This window comes from Callorhinus ursinus, unplaced genomic scaffold (genome assembly GCF_003265705.2).
Source record: "Callorhinus ursinus isolate GAN/ISIS: 27379988/994484 unplaced genomic scaffold, GSC_fseal_2.0 scaffold80, whole genome shotgun sequence".
Classification (NCBI taxonomy): Eukaryota; Metazoa; Chordata; class Mammalia; order Carnivora; family Otariidae; genus Callorhinus; species Callorhinus ursinus.
The window spans coordinates 666785-688452 of NW_027397142.1; the positions used below are offsets into that span (position 1 = coordinate 666785).

The following is a 21668-nucleotide window of genomic DNA, read 5'->3' on the forward strand; positions in this document are numbered from 1 at the left end:
GTTTCAAATATATGTCAACCTTTGGGGGGATGGGAGGGAAACCCCAGCAAACTTCGGAATTACTTCAACAGCCCGGTTACAAGTACCTGACCTTATTTTTTCCCGAAGAAAAATAGGACACCGAGAGATCAGAAATCTCGTTTTCTCTGCCTTCCTACTTCGGTCGCTGGCCACATCTAGGGGGCTTTTCTCAAGAGGGCTCTTTCGGGTTTCTTCGGTAGGAAACTTGCCCTCAGTAGCCAAATGTCCTTTAGGTCCCTAAAACGCTAAACTTCGCCACGGATAGGAAAAAACCCAAGGTGCTGTTTCCTTTGTTAAAATCCCCCAGACTTTATTTAATTTGGGGCGGAAAGGCCGCGGGCAAGATCACGACAGCCAGCAGCAAATAGGTGGAAGAGGAGACAGGTGCGATTGCTCCCTGCGGCGGTTCCGGCCGGCAGCCGACCCCCTCCGCCAGCTCGGCGGCCCCGGGCCACCCCGGACCTCCCCGTCTGCCCGCGGCCTCCCCCACGCACGTCCTCCCGAGCCCGGGCCGCCCCCCGCCGCCGCCGCCACCGCCCCGCAGGGCCCGGCCTCGCCGCCTCCGCTCAAAATGGAGGTGGCGGCGGGCGGGCGGCTGGTTACGAAACGCGCGGCCGCCACATGGCCGCGCCGACCCCAAACTTGGCCGGGCCGCCGCGTCCCGGCGCCCAGGCGAGGCTGGGCCCGGGCGCGGAGGCCGCGCGGCGCCCGCCACTCACCCACAGACCGGTAGCCCAGGATCGCGATCTTCCGGGACTTGGACTGCGGCATCTTGGCGGCCTCCTCAGCCCCGGGCCAACCACATCAACCGCGGCGGCAGCGGCGGCTCCTGTGCTGCGATCGGCGGCGGCCGCGCCGGGGCAGAGCGGCATCCAGGGGCGGGGCGGGCGGGCGCGGGCAGGCGCGGCTGCCTGGGCTCCTAGCTCGCGCGCCCAACCGCCCGGAACCGCCGCGCGGCCCCGCCCCCAAACACGCCCACGTGACCGCCGCCGCCGGCCCCGCCGCGGCTCGCGTCAGCACCGCCCTCCCCGCCGCGGCGGCCACACCCGCCCTTGAAGCGCACGGGGGTGCGTGTGACGTTTTACTTTAAGGGGAAATAGAGGGGACGCCAAGATGCCCCCGGAAAAGTCACGACTGAAACTCGCTGCGTCATGACCCTCCCACCCTCTTCCGCCGCTGTTTAATTACGCCAGTCCTTCCCGGGCGCTGATTGGATAGCTCCCGCCCGCCCGCGCGATGACGCGACGGAAACTCCATCTCCGATTGGGGGTGGCTAGGAGGCGGAGCTGAGGGCGGGGCTGCTTGCCCACAGCTAAAAATAAATTCCGGCTGCGACCCCGGGGTTGAGCGCGAGTGAAGTTTGAAGGATTCCAACGTCTCAGGGGTGGGGGGCGGGTGGGAGGGGCGGAGAGAAACTAACTCCCCAGTGATTGGTTAGAGGAGGGCGGGGGCGGGGCAAACTGTGGGGAGTGCGGTGATTGGTGGAACGTTGAACGATTGGTGGACTTGCGCCCACAGAGCCCTTAAAAGGCGCGAGGCACGTAGCTTTTGCAGGCTGGGCTGTGGGTTGGCTGCTTCCTTCGTGGTGTTTATTTTAATTTTTAATTTTTTAACCCTTTCACTCTTAGAGTTAGTAAGACTAGGAATGAGGTTGTAGGTGGTTACTAGGCATCATCCTTGGATGAAAGACCCTGGGAAGAATGGAATATGCGTTAATCCCAAATGTTACACACTTCTCTACAAATGTGTGTGCCTCCCCAGTTCTGGTCTCGGCCTTGCCACAGGCGAACCCGGCACACCTCACAGGAAGTACCTAGCGTGATTCAACACCTCTTTACCTGTCAACACCTGCGTGGCTAATTCAATAGGCAAACTCGAACACCAGCCGTCGTTGGCTGAGAACGCTCCAGAACCATCCTTGCGGGGAGGTGGGGGGGGAGTCAAGTCCGCCGGGCCTGCCTTCCTGTGTGGGCTGACCTCTCCGGGAAGGGGACGCCGCTGTATTTCCCACAAAAAGCAAGGGCCAACCCCTTTTTCCACTGGTGCTGGCGAAGAGCACCAGTGTTGGAGTAGGGGAAGGGAAGCCAGCGCTGGAGGCTTGGGTCATGGAAAATAAAGGTGGAAGCGAGGCGCGAGAAATGAGGATGCGCTTGGGACCTTTCCAGCCAGGGAGACTTCCATCATGCTTGAGCTTCTTGCCCTTGGTGGTTGCTAAAGAAGCAGATACTCTTGCTACAACTACAGATGTCCCCTACTGTCCTCAGGCTGTTTGACCGTGTTGGGACAACCACCTGCTGGTCACAGCCCTTCGCCTTTCCCAGGAAGCCCAGAGGAGTGGCAGGGTTGAATTCCTGAGTATGAAGATTCAGAGGTGTGACTGTCCCATAAATATGCCCTGTTGAGTTAGAACCCTGGCGTTAGGGCAGAATCCGTCCACCATCTTGCTGAAGTGCTTCTAAGAAAGGGGTAGTGTGTGTTCACATACTAGGGGCTCTACAGATTGAAGTCCCAGACAACCAGCTGGAACTGAGAAATATCTGTGAAATTCTGTGTTTTGTCTTAATGGTTTTTGCATTCCACTCTATATTTAGTTGAAATATTTAAAAACTTCAGGTCTTAAAATGGGAATCTTCAGGAAAATGTATCATTTTTATCCCGTCAGCTCGAATGCCCCTTACCACAGTAAACTGATGAACTGATGCTACTGAACTCCTTGGTTGGCTGTGAAATCAAATTTGTGGGTGTTATCTTTTATTTTATTAAATAGAAGAACAGAATAGAAAACAGGTTGCTCGAATTGGTAAGTATTGTTTTGTATTGTTTCATGATGCTTTTGTTGTGTGTATATGTATTTGTAAATGTGTGATATGTGTTTTGGGTACTGAGTTCCATTGTAAAATGTATTTCTTACTGTGAGTTGCCTCACAGAGTTTGAAAGTGTTGCCCTAGCCTGGGAATATTAGGAGTCCAGACTGAGAAGCTCCATTGTAAAGGACAGAGTCCTTAAAGGAATGTTCCAGGTGTCCTAAAGTCATTAAGGTCAGATCCAGGAATTGTGAAGATTCCATTATTCCAGAATGGGGAGAATTTATTTGGTTTAAGAAATGACTCTGGTTCCCTAAAATTACTTGTGATTGATGGTGTGAATTCACGTAGAAGTGGCTGACTGCAGCCAGACCTTATAGAAACATGGTGGGGAGAAACGTACTTGCTTCTGAATTCAGAGTAGTTCTACTGATTGAGATCACTTGTTAACTGTCTAAGCAGCTGGAACTTCTGCCACCAATCAACATCTCCTCTGCAGGTTCTGCATCTTCAGGACCGTTCTGTCTTATGGTCTCTGTATGCTGCCTTCCCTCTGTGTGTCCTTCCACTATATTCCATTTCCCTGGGATCTAAGAATTCTGTCTCTTCCGTTTAAATTCCAGAGAGAGGACATGATTGGTTCAGCTAATTACCACTATCCCTTGAGTGAGGAGCTCAGGCTAAGCCTGTAGATTTGCCAGGAAAGCCTCCATTGGCCTAAACCTCCAGCCCTGATGGGTATGGCAATTAATGGCATTTATCTGAAGCATGAACTCGTCGTTATTATGGGAAAATTATAATGTCCAAGTTCAATGACATCTTATTTCTAGCTTCAACATTTTTTTTAAAATTCCCTGTGGTACTATACAAAGCTTATTTTTATCTAACACTAGGTTAGACAAAGAGTAAAACTTTTACTAAAAGGACATTTGTGAAATGATTTTACTTTTTTTTTAAAGATTTATTTCTTTTGAGAGAGTGAGAATGAGAGAGAGAGAGAGAGAGTACATGAGGGGGGGGGGGGTGGTTAGAGGGAGAAGCAGTCTCCTTGCTGAGCAGGGAGCCCGTGCAGGACTCCATCCCTGGACTCCAGGATCATGACCTGAGCCGAAGGCAGTCGCTTAACCGACTGAGCCACCCAGGCGCCCTGATTTTACCTTTTTACGTGTGAAAGGGTGACCCTAAGTGCGAGTGGACATGAAGGCGTTTTGTTGTTGTTTTGCTTCTCAATATTTGATGAAGGAAGACTGGAAAAGAGCTACTCTTAATCATGGCATAAGCCAAATTCGACTGATCTGTTATGTCTCGCTCATATAGGGTATTATTCAAATCAAACTGCCGATTTGGGGAAACAGGCCAAGGTCATTGCATTGTGTGGTCTTATGGATGAGAGAGTGGTTTTCTCAGCAGGATCTTGATAGGCCTGTCCTCAGCATCCTGGCAGGAGGCCGTCCTAGGGAAAGCAAGTCCCTGACCTGCACTGGGATGAAAGAGATCCTTTTCTCTCTTGATGCCTGGGATCAGTCTAGCTCAAACCCTGAGGTGCAGAGTTGCATGGGGTGCCCCCAGAGGCGGGAGGTGGAGTAAGGCTCTTTGGTCCATGGAGGTAGGTCGCACGTAAGGGAGGAAGTTGGCCCAGCAAGGATCTCGGAGGAAGGTTTAGATGTACGCAGTAGTTGTAAATGGTTCGCAGCTGTTAGAGGTTGAGCATGTCCTTCAAAAAGGTGGGCCCTACTCCAATATGACTGGTGTCCTAAGAGGAGAAGAGACCCTCACACAGACACAGGGCCCACAGCCTGTGAGGACAGAGGCGGAGACTGATGTGATGCTGCCACAAGCCAAGGAACACCTGGGACACCTTCCCAGAAGCTGGAAGAGAATAAATTTATGTTATTTTAAGCTACCCAGCTTGTGGCACTTGGTCACGGCAGCCCTAGAAAACAAATTTAAAAAAAATCCAAAAAAAAAAAAAAGGAAAAAGAAAACAAATCCATCAGTTATTGTCAAATCATCAGTAAAGTTGCATTAAAAGTTTGAATCTAGTTTCTGCTGGGCCATGAATGAAATTGGCCTCATCCCTAACCTCCGAAGCCAGAGTGCACCTCGTAGGAGCTTTCACCAGTCCCTGGTAGTGGTCGGGCAAGATGGCTGGAGCAGAACACCTGTTCCTAAGAGGCTGGGGGATGCTTAAGATGAGCCAGGAGGCTAATTCTGTGCCATAAAACAGGTGATGGCTTGTGCCAGTCAGGCTTGGATTACATAAGCTCTTCAACTGCGTGTTAGATGTGGAATTTATTCACGGTGTTCACAAGCTACCCGAAGTTATAATTACTGTTTGAGGAACGTGTTCACTGTTGGTTCTTCCTCCTATGGGAAGACATCTCAGTGTGGGGTTTATTCTAGCATGTTGGGATCCAGAGAGTTTCTTTCATTGGTGTGCAGGGAAAAAAAGAAAAACAAAATTTCTATTTTTTTAACATTTTTTATTTTTTTTAATTTTTTTTATTTTTTAAGATTTTATTTATTTATTTGAGAGAGAGAGAAGAGAGATAGAGAGCACAAGAGGGAAGAGGGTCAGAGGGAGAAGCAGACTCCCTGCCGAGCAGGGAGCCCGATGTAGGACTCGATCCCGGGACTCCAGGATCATGACCCAAGCCGAAGGCAGTTGCTTAACCAACTGAGCCACCCAGGCGCCCTAACATTTTTTATTTTTAATCTTTTTTCTTTTTTACAAAAAAGTCAAAGTTGACAAGGGCATTTAAAATATAGATTCACATCCACATCATTAATGATGACTAAGTATAATTACATCTTGATGTTAGCTAATGATATATAGTGAGTATCCCTTAACAAACAGCAAGATGTTTAAAAACTAAGCATCCAAAACACTATGGCAGACTTCATGAAGTTTTTCTGCAACTTCTTTTTTGGGGGGGAAATTTCAAGCATATATATAAAACTAGAGAGATTGGTATAATGAGCCCCACCCAGCCTCTTACCCATTCCGTATTTACTGAATCATGGACCATCCTGTTTCATCTATACCATACCTGCTTCTCCCCCCTGCCCATGGATCATTTTGAAGCAAATCCTAGACATCATGCCATTTCATTCATAAATGTCAGTACTTTCCCTGAAAGATGACTCTCTTCAGAAAATAAAATGTGCCATTTTTACACCTAAAACAAAACCAGTTAGGGACTTGTTAATACCACCAGCTATCCAGACTATTCGATGTCTTTTAATGACTCATAATTTAACTGTTTATTCAAATTCAAATCCAAAAAAAGCCCATATAATGCAGTTTGTTGCTATATGTCTTAAGTTTTTAAAAAATAAACTTTATTTTTTAGAACAGTTTTAGGCGTACAGGAAAATTACAAAGATAGTATAGAGAGTTCTCCTATGCCTTGTGCCCAGTTTCCCTCATTCTTAACATCTTCCATCAGTGTGGTATATTAGTTAGAATTAACCAATATCGCTACTTTATTAATAACTAAAGTCCATACTTTATTCAGATTTCTTCAGTTTTCTCCTAATGTCCTTTTTCTGTTGCAGGATCCCACCCAACATTTACTCATCACGTCTCCTTAGGCTCCTTTTAGATGTGATAATTTGCTCAGACGTTCTTATTTTTTGATGACCTTGACAGTTTTGAGGAGTGCTGCTCAGGCATTTTGTAGACTGGTATTTGTCTGATATTTTTCTCAGCTTTAGACTGGGAATTTTGGTTTGAGAGAAAGACCACAGAGGTAAAGTGCATTTCCATCACATCATATCAAGGGTGCAGGCTATTAGCATGGCTTATCACTGTTGATGTTGACCTTGATCTCCTGGCTGAGGTAGTGTTTGTCAGATTTTTATACTTTTTTTTTTTTTCCTCCACACTGCTTTCTTTGAAAGGAAATTACTGTGTGCAGCCCTCACAAACTGGGGAGTTATGCTTCAGCCTAGTTTCCTTATACCTGAAGAATTTCCTTTGGCATTTCCTGGAGTTTCCTGGCAACACACTCAGCCTTTATTTATCTGAAAATTGTCTTTATTTCATTTCTTTAACTTTTTATTTGAAATAATTATAGATGGAACCTCCTGTGTGGCTCAGTTGGTTAACTGTCTGCCTTCAGCTCAGGTCATGATCCTGTGGTCCTGGGATCAAGCCCCGAATTGGGCTCCTTGCTCAGCAGAGAGTCTGCTTCTCCCTCTGCCTGTCGCTCCCCTTGCTGTGCTCTCTGTCTCTCTGTCAAATAAATAAAATCTTTAAAAATCTGTCTATCTATATATATAGATTTAAAAATAGTACAGGGCAGTCCCAATATTCCAATGGTAACATCTAACATAAATATACTATAATATCAAAACCAAGAAATTTAAATTGATACAATCCACAGAACTCATTCAGATTTTTACCAGTTTTACAAGCACTTGTGTTTATGTGGTTTTATTCAATTTTATTACATGTGTAGATTTGTGTAACCAAAACCGTAGTCAAAATACAGAGGCTGTCCCATCACTACAGAGATCTTCTCATGTTATCCTTTTATTTCTTTTCATTTTTGAAACACTTTTTTGCTGAATTTAGAATTTTAGATAGATAGTATGTGTTACGTGTGTGTTTTAGTACTTTAAAGTTCCATTTTCTGCTGGCTTCCAATTTTTTCTAATGAGAAATCAGTGATTATCTTATTTCCTTTATGTAATACCTGCTTTTAAGACTGTAGAATTTTGTTTATTTTATTCTTTTTATTTTTAAAGATTTTAGTTGAGAGAGAGCACGAGCAGGGGAGAGGGGTAGAGGGAGAGGTAGAAGTGGGCTCCCCACTCAGCAGGGAGCCCGATGTGGGGCATGATCCCAGAACCCTAGGATCATGACCTGAGCCAAAGGCAGAGGCTTAACCAACTGAGTCACCCAGGTACCCCGAGACTGTAAAATTTTAAAGATTTTCTCTTTGTTTTGGGGGTTCAGAGTTTATGATGTGTTTGTAGTTTTCTTTGCTTTTATGCTGTGTAAAGTTTACTGAACTTCTTAGATTTGTGAGTTACTATTTTTGATCTGATTTGGAAAACTTCCCAGTCAATATTTCTTCAAGTATTTTTCTGTCCCATACTCTGTCCTTTTATTTTGAGACTCCAGTTTCGCACATATTAGACACGTTGATAGTGTTCTGCCAGTCATTGAGCCTCTGTTTGTTCTTTTCTGTATTTTTCCCCCTTGCTAATTTAGTGATTTTTAAAAGAATCAGGTAACATTTTTCATTTCTAGGATTTTCCTTTGGTTCTCTTTTATACTTTCCCTTTTCTCCTGAAATTCTCCTTTCTACCCAACATACCCTTGTTTTTTCTAGGTTGTTTAACACACTTACTGTTATTATTAAATCAGCTAATTGTAGCATCAGGAGCATTCATAGGTCTGCTTTTATTGAGTGACTTTTCTCTTGATTATAGGTCATTTTGTTTTCACATCTAGTAACTTTTGTAGTCGGCCTTATGGATGATGTATTATAAAAATTCTGGATTCTGAAAATGAGCTGTGTTTTAATACTTGCATATGGCGAAATGTATGGAACAAAGTTCTTTTTTTTTTCCCCCCACATGAATATCCAATTGTCCTAGCACCTCTTATTGAAAAGACTTCCCTTTCTCCACTGAATTGCCTTTGTATCTGTCAAAATTCAGTTGCCCATATATGTGTAGGGCTATTTCTGGACACTCTTTTGTTCCATTGATGTATTTTTCTGTCTTTACATCGATGCTATGCTGTCTTGATTACTGTAGCTTTATAATAAATCTTGAAATCTGGTCATTTTATCCCTCCAAACTTGTTCTTCTTTTTCAAAGTCATTGTGACTAATCTAGTCCTTTGCATTTTCATAGGAATTTTAGCATTGTCACTTTCTATAAAAATCCTGCTGGGATTTTGATTGGCACTGTTTTGAATCTATAAATCAATTTGGCATTTTAGCATATTGAGTCTTCTGACCCATGAGCAACTGTGAGATAATAGAAAAAAATATATATGTATATATATGCCCCTGGTTCCTGGCACAGAACTCGTAAAACCCTTGTAACAGGGGCGCTGGGGTGGCTCAGTTGATTAAGTGTCTGCCTTCAGCTCAGGTCATGATCCCAGGGTCCTGGGATGGAGTCCCGCAGCCCGCTTCTCTCCTGCCTGCTGTTCCCCCTGCTTGTGCTTGCTCTCTGTCTCTCTAGCCCTTTCTGTGTCAAATAAATAAATAAAATATTATTTATTTATTTATTTGACAGAGAGAGACACCGCAAGAGAGGGAACACAAGCAGGGAGAGTGGGAGAGGAGAAACAGACTCCCCACTGAGCAGGGAGCCCCGATGCGGGGCTCGATCCCAGGACCCTGGGGTCATGACCTGGGCTGAAAGCAGATGCTTAACGACTGAGCCACCCAGGTGCCCCATAAATAAAATCTTAAAAAAAAAAAAAGAAACAACACTTATCTAAAAAAAAAAATACCAAACAAAAACCCTTGTAACGTACTAAGCAATAAGAACATTAGGAGCATCTGTCGTTCTAATAGTTGTCTTTGACCCTATCCATGACAGAGGGCTCCTAAAACCCTTGTAAATTTCTAAGATGATAAGAGCACCTTTTGTTCTAATGAGGCCACTCTGGGGGGGCTCCTGGATGGGGGCTGGTCTCTAGAAAGACCAATCCATGATTAGAAGTTTGGAATTTTCAGCCCTCCCCACCCATCTTCTCCAGAAGGGGAGAGGAACTGGAAATGAGTTAATAATTGATCATGCCTACATGGGGAAGCCTCCATAAAATCCCAGTAGTACTGGGTCAGAGAGCTTCTGGGTTGGTGAACATGTGGAGGTGTTGGGAGAGTGGCACCCCTTCCCTCATACTTTGCCCTATGCACCTTTTCTATTGGGATGTTAATCTGTATCCTTTACTAAACTGGTAAATGTGTTTCCCTGAGTTCTGTGAGCTGCTCTGCTCTAGCAAATTAATTGAACCCAGAGAAGTGGTTGTGGGAATATCTGATTTATAGCTGATGAGTCAGAAGCACAGGTCGCAACATGGACTTGCAGTTGGCATCTGAAGTGAGGGTGGGGAGAGTCCTGTGGAATTGACTCCTTAGCCTGATGCTCTCTCCAGGCAGATGGTGTCAGAATTGAGTTGACTTCTTGGATACTCTACCAAGAATTGCTTGTTGGTTTTGGGGGAGAAACTTCACACATTTTGGTGACCAGAAGTGTCAGAAGTGAAGTGTTCTGTGTGAAGAGTAAAGGAGACTCACAGGATAGAAACAGGAGAGAAGAACTGGGTTCTTCTGGTTTCCTACTCAGAAAGGAAAAATCTGAGTTTTTCCATTCCAGGAAGGGACATCATTCTACTTACTTAGGTCTTCATTAATTTCTCAGCAATATTTAGTATTTTTCACGATACAGGCTATAAATAGCTCTTATAAAATTTACTCTAAGTATTTCATATTTTGATACTAATATAAATGGGATTAAGGCATTTTCAATTTTTGATTGTTGCTAGTATACAGAAATACAATGATCTTTGATTATTGATCTCTTATCCTAAAACTTCGCTAAACTTGTTTCAGTAGATTTTTCATAGAGTCCATTGGCTTTTCTGCATAGGTAATCATGTAGTTTTTACTTGAAACATTTCATTTTGGGTCAATATAATTTTCTTGCCTTGTTACACTATAACATTGACTAGAAGTGGAGAGAGTGGACGTCCTTATCTTGTCCTTGATTTAGGGGATAAGCAACCCAAATTCCACCATTAAGTGTGGTGTTTATTTGACAAGATACAGTGGATCAGACCCTCAGACTTCAGCAAAACATATTTGTGTCTTAAATCATTATGAAAAGAGAAACATTGACTGGTATGCCATTTCTGGAGAAATGCCTATTACCAAGGGAAGGACTTCAGTTTCGAATGAGTACCCTGGGTTTGAATTCCTGCTCTGCTTCCTGAAGTCTGCACAGCCTTGGATAAGCTACCCTACCTTCTGTGCCTCCCAGACCTGCTGTGATCTAACTCTGGTGGAAGGGTTGGCTTGTCATCTTGTCCCTTCCCCTCACCTTTCCTCTTTTCTGGGATTGGATTAAATGCTTGATCTGTCCTCAGTGTGACATATAGTGTATGATATGACACTGAATATGAAGTTTCCTCTTAATGTCGTTTTCCAGTTATTCTGTGATATTGGCTTTTCCCTGATTTCTTTCATAATAGTAGTTCATTACTTGTTACTTGTTCTTAATATGTGGTTTTGGTTAAAGATTTCATTTCTAAAGGGAGGCCAACTTTTCCTTTGATTTTAATGGAGGAAAGATTAATCGGATAAATCTTTTGAAATTAAAGCAACTCAACCAAAACACAAACACGAAAGGAGTATCAAATGCTTCCCTGAACTAAAAGGGGTCCCGTCCCAGAACCAATAAAGTTGGGAGGGCTCTTACTGCTTGACCTTGAAGGAGGTAGCCCAGAAGAAAAGAGAACCAACTGCTTAAGTTAAGAGGAGAGAGGAACAGCCAGCTGGAGAGGAACCAACCAAAAGCCTTGGAGGCAGCTCTTGGCTGGGGGAAGAAAGCAGTCTAATCTCAGTGTGTGGCACACAGGTCTTCCCTGACCTGGGCAAAGCCAGGCTTGGTTCATAAGTCTCCTTTGTTAGTCGGATGTCAGCATGACCAAGGTCAGGGTCAAACAGGAAACTTATAATATGGGTTAGATATTTAAAAAAAAACAAAAACAAAACAAAACAAAAAAAACTGGTGATGTGCCCAGATAAGATACAAGGAAAGAAGCCAGCTTGAATTTATTGTGCATAAGAAAATTTGGCTGTTAATTTCTTTCCACGAGGATTAAAATTTTTAAGATTAATGCAAGCATAAAATTAGTCAACTGTCAATGGTTCAAGAAAATTTGTCATTCAGTATATCATATACTAAACGGTAAAAATATTTAAACCGGATAATTTGGGGAGTAAGCTGTGTGCCCTGGTTGAACAGTGGATTACCTTATGCAACTTAGCTTAGCAATACATAAATTCTAAACTGAAATATCACATTCTGATTTGGAGTATAACTTCATCTCAGTGTTTGCTGAGATAGAGAAGCTTATCAGTAACTTGCCAGCTAATATTAGATAAAGGTCACTACATTAGTACCTGGTGTCTGTATGGATAGTTTTATTTCCAACTCAACTGAGCAGATCAGGGCAGGTGTTCCCTGGTTAATTATACAGCTGTTTTCTGGGGAGGTCTTGGAAGGTTATTCATGCCCATAGGACTCTTCTGGAGGTTTCTTCCTGCATGGGTTAGCATGTTCTGTGCAATGTGACTTTGTAATTCTGGCCCACTGCTGGCTGGGTCAGGATGGGCACCTGACAAAGAGAGCCAACTTATACGTCGATCTGTGGCCTGCTCAAAGTTCTGCTTGAAAGGGTCATCTGTATTGCATGGTGTTTGGCTCAGTCAGTCTGGTCCTCTTGGAGTTTGAATGTAAACCATGAAAAGTTGACTGTTAGAAGCAGTAGAAGCTGAAAGACCCACAGGGAGATGGGAGCCATGAGCAGCAGAAGGCATAAAGCAGAGAAAGGCACAAGATAGAAACAGTGGGTGCTGCCGCTGTTCCTGGGGTGACAGCTGGACCAGAGTGGGAGAGCCATGCTCCGAGATGCAGCTCTGCAGGGCTGAGGTTTCTCTCTGCCTCACCTCTCAACATAGCATCCCCGGGGCACCAACCCATGGCTTCTTCACAAGACCCAGGACACCAAACAAAGGCTTAGCTTATTTACCTGACTTGTTCTTAGCACAGGTGCACCTGGGAGATGTTGCGGGTTCGGTGCCAGACCCCTGCAGGGACGCTAATAGTCAATAAAGCGGGTCCAAGGAATGTTTTGGTTTCCCAGTGCGTGCGGGTTACGAGCGCGCTGCGGCGGTCTGCGGGCTGTGCGGTAGCATTACGTCCGCAACGACCACGTGCAGGCCTCGGTTGGCAGAGCCCTCCCTGCGAACATGCTGCCCGCCCCCCGGAGCGGTCAGCGGGTCGGTCTTCCCGCGGGTGGAGGGTGTGGGCGCCGCCGCCGGCCGCTGAGCCCTCCGGGTGCTGGGCGCTGGAGGCTGCTTCAGACCACCGTGCGGTTCGCCGCCCCGACGGCTCGCCCGTCACGCGCGCTTTCTCCGCGGCGGCCGCGGCCGCCCGGGGGCCCTTCACCCCCCAGGACAGCTGCCTTCGGAATGGGAGTCGGTCCTCTCCGGCCCCGCCGCCGCCTCCTCAGCCGAGCTGCTGTCCTGTGCTGGCTCCTTCTTCGTCTCCCCCCGCCCCGGGGAGGGGACTCGGGGAACCCCGTGCTTTGCTCGTCCCGGAGCAGCACCTGCTCGGCCGGGCCCGTTTGCTCCTGAGCTTGCGGCACGTCGGTCCCCGCTTCAGGCCGCGCTCCCCGTTCTGCTCTCCCGCTGCCGCTGTGTCGTCCCGGTTCTAGAGCACAGGCGGAGCCGACGCAGCCTCGTTCTTCCGCCCCCGACGGGTTTCAGGACGGTCCCGGAGCGCCGGCTTCAACTTCAGGTCACCGGCCGCGTTAGCCCCGCACCAGAGGGCGGCCTGTCCTTCGGGGCTTGGCAGCCGGGCGCTGCCTTCTCCTCTCCGGCTGGGGAGGTCCTGGCTGACATCTTCTTCCCAGAGAAGGCTGCTCCGTCTACGCTGAAAATCTGGTGTTTAGCGCGGCCCCCTTCGTCGCGTAGCTTAGCTAGGCCTTCTGGAAAGCCGGCCGCTTCGCCGCGCTCGGCCGTGTTACGGAGACGGCTTCTTTCCCGGAGCCTCCTGCGCCAGCCTCCGCCAGCGTCAGGTTTCCTTCCGCGGGGCTCCCCTCCCGGCCGCCCTCGACCGGAGGAGAGTCGGGCCTTGCTCTGGATTAGGCTTTGGCTCAAGGGAATGTGTGGCCGGTGTGGGCTCCTGTCCAGACCACCGTCCCTGTCCCCAGGCCAGCGGTAAGGCTGTTTCGCTTTCTTACCATTCGTGCGTTCACTGAAGTAGCACTTTTTGTTTTTAGGTTTATCAATCTTCTACACCCAACATGGGGCTCGAACTCACGACTCCAAGACCGAGGGTCGCACGCTCTTCCGACCGAGCCAGCCGGGCGCCCTTGGAGTAGCACTTCTAATTTCCTTTAAGAACGTCTCCTTTACAACTTGGCTCACTGTTTGGCAAAAAAGGTCTACCTTTTGGCCTGCCTTGGCTTTTGACATGCCTTCCTCACTGAGCTTAATCATGCCTCACTTCTGATTTAGAGGGAGAGACGTGTGCTTCTTCCTTTCACTTGAACACATGGAGACCGTTGTAAGGTTATTAGTTGGCTGTTCTTAATATTGTTGTGTCTCCGGGACTAGGCCGACCTGCGGAGAGGGGGTGGGGCGGTCAGTGGAGCCGTCAGAACGCACACCGTGGTTCTTAAGTTCGCCATCTTGTGTGGGCGTGATTTGTGGCACCCACCTACGATCACAGCGCTAACAGCAAAGACCACCAATCACCATAGCAAATATAATAATGAAATATTTGAAATATTGTGAGAATTATCAAAAAGTGACTTTTGGTATCATTGAGTGAGCTTGGTACAGTGTTCGCCGTGGGTGTTGTCAGTATTTAGCCAGGATACGAACGGAGGGAGAGATGGGGGGAACCAGTGAGTACTACAGGCAAGAAAAATATTAGGGGGTCGGGTAACTAAAAATCTGTAAAATTGACTATATTGTAGAATTTATGACAGTTCATTACTTTTCAAATTTTGGATTGTGTAAGTAGATTTCCATTAGACAAGAATTGTTGATTGTGACAGTGGTCAACATTTCATAATTTTATTTTTTCCCCTCATGAGCCTCTTTCCCCATTTAAGTAATTTGGCTGCAAATAGGGTAAAGAGCAGAGGCAGTGAAGCTTACTCACCATTGGGATGTAAATTGATACAGCCACTGTGGAAAACAATACAGAGTTTCCTCAAACTTAAATATAGAAATACCATATGATCCAATCAGTCCATTATTGGGTATTTACCGGACAACTAAGATACTAACTCAAAAAGATATACGTATTCCTCTGTTTATTGCAGCATTATTTACAACAGCAAAGGATGAGATCGTGTCATTTAAGACAACATGGATGCACCTAGAGGGTATTATGCAAAGTGAAATAAGTCAGACTGAGGAAGACAAATACCATTATGATTCCACTCATAAGTGGAATCTAAAAACAGAATCAAATCAAACTAAAACAGAATCAGATCGATAGATACAGAGAACAAATTGATGGTTGCTGGAGCAGGGGTGGGGGGAGGGGGATAGAAGTTCGGACAAACTGGATGCAGGGGAGAGAGAGACACAGCCTCCAGTTATGGAATGATTAAGTCATTGGATTAGAGGGCATAGCATAAGGAAAATGTGGCCAATGGTACTGTAATAGCAGTGTAACAGGACAGATGGTAACTACACTTACGGTGACCATAGCACGATGTATAAACTTGTCAAATCACTAGTACACCAGAAACCAGAAACGAATGTAACATTGTGTGTCAACTATCCTCAAAAAATAAAAAAAATAAAAAAAATAAAAATTACCATTACTAAGTAGGTCCATACAATCAAAGGCTTAACCTTTGATTCAGGCTTCTTTTCAGGCTTCTAAAGGCACTGTGTCTTAGTCTGTTTGGGCTGTTATAACAAAGTGTCATAGATGGGGTGGCTTACAAAAATAGATTTATATCTCGTAGTGCTGGAGGCTGGAAGTCTGCATTCAGGTTACCAGGATGGTTGGGTGAGGACCCTCTTCTGGGTTGCAGATTTCTTATTGTATACTCATGTGGTAGAAGAAATAATAAAACTCTTGGGGGCCCCTGGGTGGCTCAGTTTGTTAGGCATCTGGCTCTTGATTTCAGCTAAGGTCATGATCTCAGGGTTGTGAGATCGAGCCTCATGTAGGGTTCCATGCTGGGCAGGGAGCCTGCTTAGGATTTTCTCTCTCCCTCTGCCCCTCCCCCACTGCACACATGCTCTTGCTCTCTCTAGAAAATAAATAATAATAAAATTCTTGAAAATCCATTATCCAGAGGCAATCACTATTAGTGCTTTGGCATCATGCATTTCTAGACTTACTTCTAATCACATGTCTATCTATAGCCTAAAAAATGAAATACTGTCCATACCACGTATGCATCTTTCTTTGACAAATATGCACCCGTCTCCATAACTTAGTATTCCATGGTATGACTGACTGTATCATGATCTACGAGAATAACAGTTTGTGGAGCTTTTACTGGATTCCAACTGCGTTATATGCATTATCTCAACTAATCCGCATGCCAGCTCTATGGGGATAGGTATGATTTGGTATCCTCACCTAACAGAAAACTGAGGCTTAGGGCTGTCAGCCTGATAGAGTGCATGTCCATCAAGTGCATGCTAGAATGTCAGGAGTCTGACTCTAGCACCCGCACTTCTAACCACTGTGCTTTTGTGCTTTCTACCTTTGAGCACTTTGGTGGCTTCCAGAAAGACATATGCCAACCGTTATTTTGGTATAAATGTAATTTATCAAATCTGATAAACATTAAATTTCATAGAACATGTTTTTAAAGTAAAAGCAATCAAATTTTATGCCTTTCCCACTGACATTTAATAAACTCAAGTTAGAATGTATGCTGATTCCGTTCTTGGTGGGATTGCTGTGTTCATTCTCTCCGCTCCCCTCCTGTAGTCAAACCTTCCCGGATTTGGGAGACCACGTGGTTCTAAGGCAGCTCTGCTTCACAGAGGCCTCTGGCTGAGTTCCTCAGCTCCTGGCAGTGTCTCTTCCTCTCCAGGCTTAGCCTCGAGGGGCAGTGCCACCCAGGAGATGAAGGCACAGTGCCTTTCCTCCCCAGACCCTGTTTTAGGGCCTCTATGCCACCCCATCGCTTATGCCTTCCCCCATGCCCCAAAGTCATGCTATAAGTGCTGCGTAAGACCCAGTGTGCCCCTTTCCCTAGTCGGAAAGTGGTCACTCCCACTTGCCGAAGAGCAAAGCACCTCTCCTTGCAAAGGTTATTTCTAGCAACTGCTAGCTAGGTGTAACTTGAACCCAATACAATACTTCTCCTGGAAGCAGAGCGAGTTCCTAAGCTGGTAAAGCGGACCTCCCACATTGTTTGATTGCGATGCTAAATGAAATTGGCAGATATTTTCCAATTTGATTCAGATTATCTCTGAGAAATGGCCAGTTTAATCCAGCTTTCCTCAGATGATGCTCTAATGGCACTCTCGTTGAGGCTTCTAAATGTGTTATGTCAGCTGGCAGAAATCTAGGAAATATACTTAGAAGGGGGACAAATTGATTCTAGTCCCCGGAGGGATCAGTACACACTTAAAAATTCAGAGTGTTCAAACAAGAGCACAGGTAACCCTAGGAGGGTGCAAAAGCTTTCCAAGAGACACACAAGAACAGGTAATTTAAAGAGGATCAAATTCCAGATTTTCAACTTTAATGTATACTATTTCCTACATGGGTCTGCCTGGGAATATGCCCGAGTTCATTGTAGTTCTTTTCCCACTTTACGGAAGTTGGGTAGACCCTTCACCAGTCCTAAATCTTACCAGGTCACACTGTCCTGGGCATACAAAATATTGGAGCCCCATGTAAAGGGAAAAACTCCTTTAGTGATTAATGGAAATGTCACAGACCCTTAGAACTTTGTATATTCTTTTTTCTCATACATGTTCACGTTAAGGTTGAAGGCTGGTGTTCAGTGAGGTATTTGGGCCTGAGTAGAGATGTTCAGAAATAATATGGGGAGGGGTGGTAAGAACAACAACTTTTCATTTACTTTCCTTTTCCAATCCTTGGACTGGTTAACATAAATCAGTTCTGAAGGAGAGTTTTATGAGAGCAAAGCAATGAGAGTGTCGACAAGAAATAATATCCCCCATGGGGCACCTGGGTGGCTCAGTTGTTAAGCATCTGCCTTTGGCTCAGGTCATGATCTCAGGGTCCTGGGATCAAGCCCCACATCGGGCTCCCTGCTCAGCGGGAAGCCTGGTTCTCCCTCTCCCACTCCCCCTGATTGTGTTCCCTCTCTCACTGTGTCTCTGTACAATAAATAAAATATTAAAAAAAATAATATCCCCCAAAACCAGCTTTGGAAAAAAAAACCCTCATCAGAACATAATTGTTTTCAATTTCTCTCATTATTCATCTCTCAACTCTTTCATTAATTAGAAAGAAAAGACTTTGAAATAGCCAGAGTAGTATGATAGTTAAGCTGATTCCATTAAATGTAGCTGAAAACATTTCTTAAACCACCAAAATTTTCAATATACATTGGATAGAAACTAAGGATAAAACTTTTATATTTCTTTCACAGTTGGTATGCATTGTTCAAAAATGTTAAAACCCCTTTTATCAAATCATCATGAAATACATGTACCTCAATCATTTTAATTTCATCTTTTAAAATGTTTAAAATTTCCTACTTCCAAAGAGCAAAAAATAGAATTACATGCCAGCTGCTTGACCAATTAGTGCTAGTGTTATGTAGTCATACTTTTCTCTTTCACCAAATACATGGGAAAATTTTGATCATATCTAACAAAGTTTTTTTTTAAATGTGTGATTCTTTTAATTTAATTTGAAAATTTTTTATTCCAGTATAGTTAATATGCAGTGTTAAATTAGTTTCAGGTGTAAAATATAGTGATTCAACAATCTTATGTATTACTCAATGCTCATCAACATAAGTGTACCTTTTTTTTTTTTTTAAAGAGAGAACATACACACAGATGGTGGGGAGAGGCAGAGAGAGAGGGAGAGAGAGAATCTTAAGCAGGTTCCACATCCAGCATGGAGCCCCACATGGAGCTCAGGTTCACAACCCTGAGATCATGACCTGAGTCAAAATCAAGAGTCCGAAGCTCAATGAACTGGGCCTCGAGGGGCAGTGCCACAGGATAAGTGTATTCTTAATCCCCTTCACCTATTTTACCCAACCCCTCCCTTCCTCCCCTCTGGTAAACATCAGTTTATTCTCTATAGTTAAGAGTCTGTTTTTTGGTTAGTCTCTTTTTTTCATTTTGTCTCTTTCATTTGTCTCTTCATTTGTTTTGTTTCTTACATTCCACATATGAGTGAAGTCATATGGTATTTGTCTTTCTCTGACTTTTTTTCACTTAGCATTATACTCTCTAGCTTCATCCATGTTGTTATAAATGGCAAGATTTCATTCTTTTTATAGATGAATAATATTCCATTATATATATAATATACTACAACATCTTCTGTATCCATTCATCTATCGATGGACACTTGGGCTGCTTCCATAATTTGGCTATTGTAACTAATGCTGCAATAAACATAGGGGTATGTATATCCTTTTGATTTAGTGTTTTTGTATTCTTTAGGTAAATACCCAGTAGTGTGATTACCCCCTGGATCATATGGTAGTTCTATTTTTAACTTTTTGAGAAACTGTCATACTGTTTTCCACATTGGCTGTACCAGTTTGCATTCCCAGTTTGCATGAGTGTTCCTTTTTCTCCGCATCCTCGCCAACACTTGTTTCTTGTGTTTTTGATCTTAGCCATTCTGACAGGTGTGAGGTGATAGCTCATTGTAGTTTTAATTTGCATTTCCCTGACGATGAGTGGTGTTGAGTGTCTATTCATGTGACTGTTGGTCATCTGTATGTCTTCTTTGGAGAAATTCCTGTTCATGTCTTCTGCCCATTGTTTAATGGGGTTATTATTATTATTTTTTTTTTGGTGTTGAGTTGTATAAGTTCATATATTTCAGATACTAACCCTTTATTAGATACATCATTTGCAAATATCTTCTCCAATTCAGTAGGTTGTCTTTTAGTTTTGTTGATTGTTTCCTTTGCTGTGCAGAAGCACTTTTTTTGATGTAATTCCAGTAGTTTTTGCTTTTGTTTCCCTTGCTTCAGGGACATATCTAGAAAGATGTTGCTATGGCCGATATCAGAGAAATTATTGCCTGTGCTGTCTTCTAGGATTTTTATCGTTTCAGGTCTCACATTTAGGTCCTTAATACATTTTGAGTTTACTTTTGCATATGGTCTAAGTACTTTGTGTATGATCTATTTCATTTTTTTGCATATAGCTGTCCAATTCTCCCAATACTATTTGCTGAAGAGACTTTTTCCTATTGCCTATTCTTTCACCCTCTGTCAAAGATTAATTGAAAATATAGTTGTGGGTTTATTTCTGGGTTTTCTGTTCATTCCATTGATCTTTGTGTCTGTTTTTGTGCCAGAACCATGCTGTTTTGATCACTACAGCTTTGTAATATAACTTGAAAGCTGGAATTGTGATACCTCCAACCTTGTTTTTCTTTTTCAAGATTGCTTTGGCTATTTGGAGTCTTTTGTGGTTCCATACACATTTTAGGATTGTTTGTGAAAAATGCTGTTGGTATTTTGATAAGGAGTGCATTAAATTAGTAGATTGCTTTGGGTAGTGTGGAATTTTAACAATGTTTTTTCTTCTGATTCATGAGTGTGGAATATCTTTCCATTTGTTTGTGTTGTCCTTAGTTTCTTTCATCAATGTTTTATAGTTTTCAGAGTACAGGTCTTTTACCTCCTTCGTTAATTTTTTCCTAGGTATTTTTTTTTTTGGGTGCAATTGTAAAAGGGATTGTTTTCTTAATTTCTCTTTCTGCTGTTTCATTATTTTCATATAGAAATGCAACAGATTTCTGTATCCTGTGATCTTACTGAATTCATTAATCAGTTCTAGTACTTTTTTTTGATGGAGCCTTTCGGGTTTTCTATATATAGTATCATGTCTTCGGCAAATAGTGAAAATTTTACTTATTCCTTACCAATCTGGGTGCCTTTCATTCCTTTTTCTTGTCTGATAGGTGTGGCTAGGACTTCGGGTATGATGTTGAATAAAAGTGGTGAGAGTAGACATCCTTGTCTTGTTCTTGACCTTAGGGGAAAAGCTTTCAGCTTTTCACCATTGAATACTGATGTTAGCTATGTGTTTTTTATTTGTGTCCTCTATTATGTTGAGGTATGTTCCCTCTAAACCTACTTTGTTGAGGGTTTTTATCATGAATGGATGTTGTACTCTGTCAAGTTCTTTTCCTGCATATATTGAAACCATATTGTTTTTATCCTTTCTCTTATTGATGTGATGTATCACACTGATTAATTTGCAAATAATGAACCACCCTTGTTTCTTGGGAATAAATTCCACTTGATTGTGGTGAATGATTTTTTTAATGTATTGTTGGATTTGATTTATTATTATTTTGTTGAAGATTTTTACATGTATGTTCATCAGAGATATTGGCCTGTACTCTCTCTCTCTCTCTCTTTTTTTTTTTTTGTAGTGTCTTTATCTGATTTTGGTATCAGGGTAATACTGGCCTACAGGAGGAATTTGGAAGTTTTTCTTCATCTTCTATTTTTTGGAATAGTTTGAGAAGACTAGGTATTAACTCTTCTTTAAAATGTTTAAATGTTTGGTAGAATTCACCTGTGAAGTGGTTTGGTACTGGATTTTTGTTTGTTGGGAGTTTTTTGATTACCAATTCAAGTTCATTCCTGGCTATTCAAATTTTCTGTTTCTTCTTGATTCAGTTTTGGGAGGTCATATGCTTCTAGGAATTTATCTGTTTCTTCTAGGTTGTCCAATTTGTTGGCATATAATTTTTCATAATATTCTCTTACAATCTTTTGTGTTTCTGAGGTGTTGGTTGTTATTTCTGCTCTCTCATTTCTAATTTTGGGTTCTCTCTCTGTCATCATCACTGTCGTCATTGTGGTCTTCTTCTCCCCCTCCTCCCCCTCCTCCCCCTCCTCCCCC

The 21668-nt window shown here is 43.7% G+C and overlaps 2 protein-coding genes across 2 annotated transcripts in view; one reads left to right on the forward strand and one right to left on the reverse strand.

Annotated features, from left to right (window-relative positions):
• Positions 1-955, reverse strand: part of RHEB (Ras homolog, mTORC1 binding) — a 40134-nt gene extending 39179 nt beyond the window's left edge. Inside the window, exon 1 of the mRNA XM_025862124.2 lies at positions 741-955. Coding sequence (XP_025717909.1) covers positions 741-792 — 52 coding nt within the window. The 5' untranslated portion in view covers positions 793-955. The remainder of the gene's footprint in view (positions 1-740) is intronic.
• Positions 956-12833: 11878 nt separating this feature from the next.
• Positions 12834-21668, forward strand: part of LOC141371600 (uncharacterized) — a 16007-nt gene continuing 7172 nt past the window's right edge. The window contains exons 1-2 of the mRNA XM_073887508.1: positions 12834-12855; positions 12914-13805. Coding sequence (XP_073743609.1) covers positions 12834-12855; positions 12914-13805 — 914 coding nt within the window. The remainder of the gene's footprint in view (positions 12856-12913; positions 13806-21668) is intronic.